At 42.7% G+C, this 6,436-nt stretch overlaps 1 protein-coding gene across 7 annotated transcripts in view; it reads left to right on the top strand.

Annotated features, from left to right (window-relative positions):
- Positions 1-2,378, top strand: part of Fam161a (FAM161 centrosomal protein A) — an 18,740-nt gene extending 16,362 nt beyond the window's left edge. For 6 of the 7 annotated variants that reach the window (XM_031341982.1, XM_031341984.1, XM_031341985.1 and 3 more), the window contains one exon: positions 2,071-2,378. In XM_031341982.1, coding sequence (XP_031197842.1) covers positions 2,071-2,188 — 118 coding nt within the window. In that variant the 3' untranslated portion in view covers positions 2,189-2,378. The remainder of the gene's footprint in view (positions 1-2,070) is intronic. The other variant, XM_031341980.1, reaches the window with a different exon arrangement.
- Positions 2,379-6,436: the final 4,058 nt, after the last annotated feature.

Raw genomic sequence — 6,436 nt, 5'->3', positions numbered from 1 at the left:
TCCCTTTCCCTTCCCTTCCCTTCCCTTTCCTTCCCTTCCCTTTCCTTCCCTTCCCTTCCCTTTTCCTTTCTTTCAGTGTAACTAGTGGATACCTAGATATGAAAATACTATGGTATCTTAATTTATGGATTTAAATAATCTTTGGCTATTTCTACTCAACTGTTACATATATGCACACATATAAATCTTATGATGACAAGCCGTGTATTTACTCACCTCCATAGTGAGAACCATGAGACCATGTGGAACAGAAACATTTTTTGTTATGGCTATAGTTAATAACTGCTTTAAAACCAGTACAAACCTTCTTATTTATGCAAGTGTATTCTTATTTATAAATTATGTAAATATTTGGCATATATGCATGCTTTGCATACATACATTTTATACACATACACACATATACATTATATATCTGGTGCTGGGGGCTGGGCATGTGAGGATCAACACCAGAACCTTGTACACAGACTGGCTGATGTGGCCTTGTTAGCCCAGAATACTTTTTTCAATGAACAAATAAGTTCTGTTTTAAGTTTGTACCAAATACAATGGTTTGAGTGTATGTGTCCTGGTGGGTACATGCTGCCCCTCATTCCCTGTGGAAGCTGATAGCAACCACAGAGCACCCACAGCCCTTTACAGAATACTACTAGAATTCTATAGAGCAGAGTCTGAAACCCAGCATTCCAAACATTGCCCATAAAAATGGTCATGCTTAAGCAAGAAAAGCTCTCCTCCAAAGCTGGGTAAGTAATATGACTTATTAATTTTTAAGATCCAAATGCATATATCCTCTTTTAACACTGAGCATTCCTTTATGGTATGGTGTCAGCCCACTAACAGAATCTAGTTTGATGAACTTGAGCAAAAAATTCCTGAGGAATATAGTATCTGCCTGTAGGAAGTTAAATAGCAACTTACTCTGAGTAAGCGTAATTATTGTAAAGTATAATTATTTTCTGTACCCATGAAACTCTCTTCTTGGTTGCTTTTAGTATATCTTACACAGAGGAAAAAACCAGTGAAGTTTAATTCATCATGGGATCTGGTCCAAAGGACAAGCACAGTGATGTTCGTGCATTGTGGCTCTGTCCTCTGTTGTTACATTTTCAGGAGCCCCATTTCCTCCCTGCTCCTGCTTAATTAACGTTGCCATTGCCCATTAGGTGATCTCATTAGGGGAAGAAGAAAAGCAGGCTCTTTTTATTTTGGTTTTTGAAACAAGGTTTCTCTGTGTACCCTGGGCTGTCCCAGAACTAGCTCTGTAGGCCAGGCTGGCCTCAAACTGGGAAATCTGCCTGTTTCTGCCTCAGAGTTTTGGGACTAAAGGTGTGCACCAACACTGCCCAGTTTCAGGGTCTTGTTTTTGAAAGAATTTCAAGACAGGGTTTTTTAAGACAGGGTTTCTCTGTATAGCCCTGGCTGTCCTGGAACTCACTCTGTAGACCAGGCTGGCCTTGAACTCAGAAATCAGCCGGTCTTTGCCTCCCAAGTGCTGGGATTAAAGGCGTGCACCACCACTGCCCGGCTGAAAGAATGTTTTTTAAGATACCTAATTGGACCAGACTTTCTTGCTTTTGTACACTTTTATATAAAACACTTTTTTTTTTCAGGCAAGTTTGAATTCTTTTTGCCTTGAAGACTTCTGAAATCAAAATGACCAGACCATTCCCAGGGCAGTATACTGTGTGTCTTCAAAACCTGGGCTTTTAAATCTGGATTTGTGAAAATCTTGCCAGTCTAGAAAAGGAACTGGGCTAAACTGTGTGCTCTCATTTTCTGACTTGTCTTCTGAAGTGAATGTCCTAGTAGAGCTTCCGTAACTGACCTTTTAAAACACCATTCTCAGGCTGGTGAGATGGCTCAGCGGGTAAGAGCACTGACTGCCCTTCCAAAGGTCCTGAGTTCAAATCCCAGCAACCACACAGTGGCTCATAACCACCCGTAATGAGATCTGACACCCTCTTCTGGTGTGTCTGAAGATAGCTACAGTGTACTTATTTATAATAATAAGTAAATCTTTAAAAATAAATGAATAAATACAACTCCATTCTCTCTATCTGACTCTAGAAGGAGTGAAAAGGCCAGGATGAGAGAATATTGGCAAGAACTGGAGGAACAAGATGAAAAACTGCAAAAGAGGCCGATGCTGTTTGAAAGAGTCGCCCAGGTTGTGTTTATTGATTAGGGCCGTTACCAGCTTCCTGTTTCTCAGTACCTCTGGCCTCCACATGTGTGCTCCATCTTATTGTGTCCTACAACTGCTGAGACACGCTGTTTTGGGGGCAGCTTCATCCAGTCCATCACGAATTTTGCTAAAGATCTGATAAGTATCATAGCTTAATAAAGAACATGTCATTAACCCCTGCACCTCAAGGCATTCCTGACACAGTTTGCTTTAGTGTCTGGTCTTTTTAGTCAGCCTGGTTCTTATTCTGTTTGAGGCTTCAGGGTACCATGGGGAGGTCTTTATGAATTCAACTATTTGGTGTATGACCATTGTATACTACAATGTGAGACTCTCTCTCTCTCTCTCTCTCTGTCTCTCTTCCTCTCTCTCTCTCTCTCTTTTGTTTTTGTTTTCAAGACAGGGTTTCTCTGTGTAGCTCTGGCTGTCCTGGAGCTCACTCTGTAGACCAGGCTGGCCTTGAACTCAGAAATCTGCCTGCCTCTGCCTCCCAAGTGCTGGGGTTAAAGGCGTGCACCACCACTGCTTGGCGAGACTGTCTCTTAAAAGCATTTTAAATTGGATGTTTATTTATTTATTTATTTAGTTTAATTATTTGTGTGTAAGTGTACATTTATTGCCCACAGACGTCAGAGGGTACAGGACACTGCAGAACTGGAGTTGTGAGCTACCATATGATTGCTGGGAACTGAACCTAAGCCTGCTATAGAAATAAGTGCTCTTAACTACTGAGCCATCTCTCCAGGCCTAAAAGCATTAAAAAACAAAAGCAGATCTCTCTGCTTCCCCATTCTCCTTAGCACATCTTGACCACAGCACAGTCATTCCTTCCCATGGAGGCCTTTCATTCCCATTTTCAATGATGATCTCAAGGGGTCTTATGATTAACCTCCCCGGTCCGATTCCCTCAGGGCGGGGAGGTAATCATATCATAGATGGAAAAACTCAAGTTCAAAGGACGTGAGTAGTGAGTTGTACGGTTAGTAAATGGTAAAGCTAGGATCAGAACCCAAGTTGATCTGCTTCCCTTAACCCGTTCACAAAAGAGAAACCTGCACGTCACAGAACAGTACGTAAAGCCCCTCCACGCTTCTTGTCAACCTTTATTTTTAAGACTTGGTCTCAAGTATCTCATCCCCAAACTCCTGCATAGCCAAGGTGAACTTAAGTTTGTAACTCCTGCCTCTAGACCTAAGTGCCGGAGTTATGGGCGTGTGCCACCACAACTGGTTTTACGTGGTGCTAGGGATGGAATTCACAAGAGGGCGGAGCATACACCCACACCCACTGTGCTACAGCCCAGCCCTCCTGTCGGCTTCTCAGGCTTTCTCCACTTCCTCTCTCTAGAGCCTCACCTGCTCATTTATCTCCCTTACTGTGCAGACTTTGAGACACCCTGGCCCTTTAACCAGGCTGTTTTCTGAATACTCTGAGGACTGTAGCTCTTTTAGCTCCCACTCACACAAACCTTAGCTCAGTCACTGCCTTGACCTTCCTTGTGTTCCTTCGTGAGCCTTCTGTCTCCCTCCCACCAAGGTATGGGGATTATCTGTGCATTGACTCTCCTCCCCGTCTGCTAATTGGCTTTAAAGGTGATGGCTTTATCTTTGGATTCCCAGCACCTACAATAACGTATTGCTATGGGAGAGCCTAAGAGTTGTGATAAAATTGACCAGACTAGACTGGGGATCATAACTAAGATGTGTCAGGATGATGCTCTTAGCTTGGGCTAACCCAGAAAAGAAAATGTCCAGTCTAGTCTAGTCCAGCACCAGAGAGAATGTGGCACATCAGTGGTGAGCAACACTGACAGCAAACCTTGTAGCTAATAGCTTCCTCCCACTTTTGGCCTTCAAGTTTCTGTTCCCTTGGAGTAGTCTCTCCCCATGACTTGCCGATCTCCACTCAGCAACTGTTAAAAGTACACCAAAGAACTACCAGAGACCAGACCTTGGTGATCAGATATTTTTCACCTTGAATGAAGGCATTGATTACAACTTCGGATCCGGTGTTATCCTTTTTTATTTATTTATTTATTTTTATTTTATAAGAGTACACTGTAACTGTCTATGGACACACTAGAAGAGGGCATTGGATCCCATTACAGATGGTTGTGAGCCACCCTGTGGTTGCTGAGAATTAAACTCAGGACCTCTGGAAGAGCAGTCAGTGCTCTTAACCTCTGAGCCATCTCTCCAGCCCCCATGCGTTATCTTAAAAAGACAAAAGTAATCCTTTTGAGCGGGGCCTTTGATAGTGGAAGAGTAGACGTGTCTTCCTATTGCTGTTCTCTTGACATTACAGCTCCAGCTCTGCATGGTGCAGGCAGAGGATGAACATCAATGGTCACAGATTGTTCACCTTCCTGCCAACTGCAAAATAAGTCAGTAGCTAGTGACCACTATTTTAACTTTGTTAATATAAAGTAGTATATTTTTTCCAAAGTCTCAAGTTTTGCTGTGACTGTTGCTGCTAATTAGCAGCTGTTATTCAATGAATTCTCTTGCAGCTTTGTTCATTGCCCATTTATAAAAGTTAATTGCAGTTTCCCTGCCTGTTGTGCTGTGATTGGTTACAGGCACAACAACCATGTTGTCCTTGTTCTTGGACGTCACAGGGTCTATTAACTGAATAGATGTTAAGTTGAATTCTCTTACTTCATAGCAGTAGCTTTTATTTATTTATTTATTTTTAAACAGGTGTTGTGGAGCCCAGGCTGGCCTCAAACTGGTTATAAAGCTAAGGATAACCCTGGACTTCTGATTCTACTGCTGCCTTCTGAATGCTGGGATTATAGATTTGTATTACTATTCCTGGATTAGGTGGTCCTGGGCATTAAACCCAGGACTTCAGGCTAGGCAAGCACTCTACCACTTGGTGTACATTCCAGCCCTGGGAGGTACTGTTCTCAGGGCATTCGGAGTTGTCTCAGATGTTTTAGTCACTTCTGTACTCTCTGGGTACAGTTCTCATTCCTCTCTTGTTTCTCAGTTCACATAGGTGTTTTGTGTAGTGTGTGTGTGTGTGTGTGTGTATTAAAGGTCGGTGTTATGTATCTTCCTCAATCACTCATTTGATTTTCGAACCTAGAGCCTGTGAGGTTAGCCAAATGTAGTGCTGCATGCCTTTAATCACAGCACTTGGGAGGGACTAGCAGCTGGATCTCTATGAGTTCAAGGCTATCCTGGTCCACATAGGATCAGGATTACACAGTGAAATCCTGTCTCACTTGCACTGTTTAAAAATTATTGCTATTGACAGTGGTGCAGTTTAGCAGAAGTTTTACGTTGTGTGTCTTTCTCGGTCTCCCAGAGTATCTTGGAGGACATGGTATTAGTTCTCACAATTAACCATTGCTATTTTGGCTTCTCCTGCAGAACTCTAGATCGAGCAACTGTGCTTTCCTGTTTTCTTAATTGGGCATTGATTGAGCGATGTCCCACACTTTGCATACAAGATAATATTGGTCTACCAGAACTGGGCTGTGAACCTTGGAGGTTCACAGGGAATTATTGGCCTTAGATCTCTTGTAAGATCCACTCAGAGGAGCCAAGATTGGGCCAAAGTCAAGACAGCATGCTGAACACTTTGTCATGATGTAGATACCTAAAGCTGGTGGACTCCAGGCTAATATGTAGCAATTGTGCTTTTTTTTTTTTTCTGACAGGATCTCCCTGGCTTTGTGGAACAGGCTGTCTGTCTCACCTCCCAAGTGCTGCTGGGATTGAAGCCTTTTTAGGGGATAGTGGGTAGGTTGTTGGGTTTTCTGTGGTATTAAAGATTTACGCAGAGGCCCGAGCATGCCTGTATAAATGTTCTACCAATGAGCTACAGCCCTGTATAAACATTCCACCAATGAGCTACAGCTCTTTCTAAATGCTCCACCAATGAGCCCTTAATTAGCTACAGCTACAAAAGGGCCACTAAAATTCCTGTAGACCAAGAAGTGACATTCGAGGGATTTAAACTCAGCTCTAAATATCCAATTTTTCTTCCATGAAGTAAAGATAACAATACTGCTGATTTTATTTTTGATGGGCTAATGTCATGGCGTGTAAGACAGAACCACACTAGGTGCATAAAGGAGCTGTCTGGCACTCTATTGTCACCCTGCCTTCTGATCTGCAGTCAGACACACGGCCTTTGTTCGTTTGTTTTTGGTTTTGTTTTTGTTTTTAGACAGATCTTGCTATAAATCCCTGCTGGCTGGTCTGGAACTTATTATGTAGGCCAGGCTAGCCTTGAAAT

Source organism: Mastomys coucha, unplaced genomic scaffold (genome assembly GCF_008632895.1).
Source record: "Mastomys coucha isolate ucsf_1 unplaced genomic scaffold, UCSF_Mcou_1 pScaffold22, whole genome shotgun sequence".
Classification (NCBI taxonomy): Eukaryota; Metazoa; Chordata; class Mammalia; order Rodentia; family Muridae; genus Mastomys; species Mastomys coucha.
The sequence above is the reverse complement of the archived record's forward strand: the minus strand, read 5'-3'. Positions and strand labels throughout refer to the sequence as shown.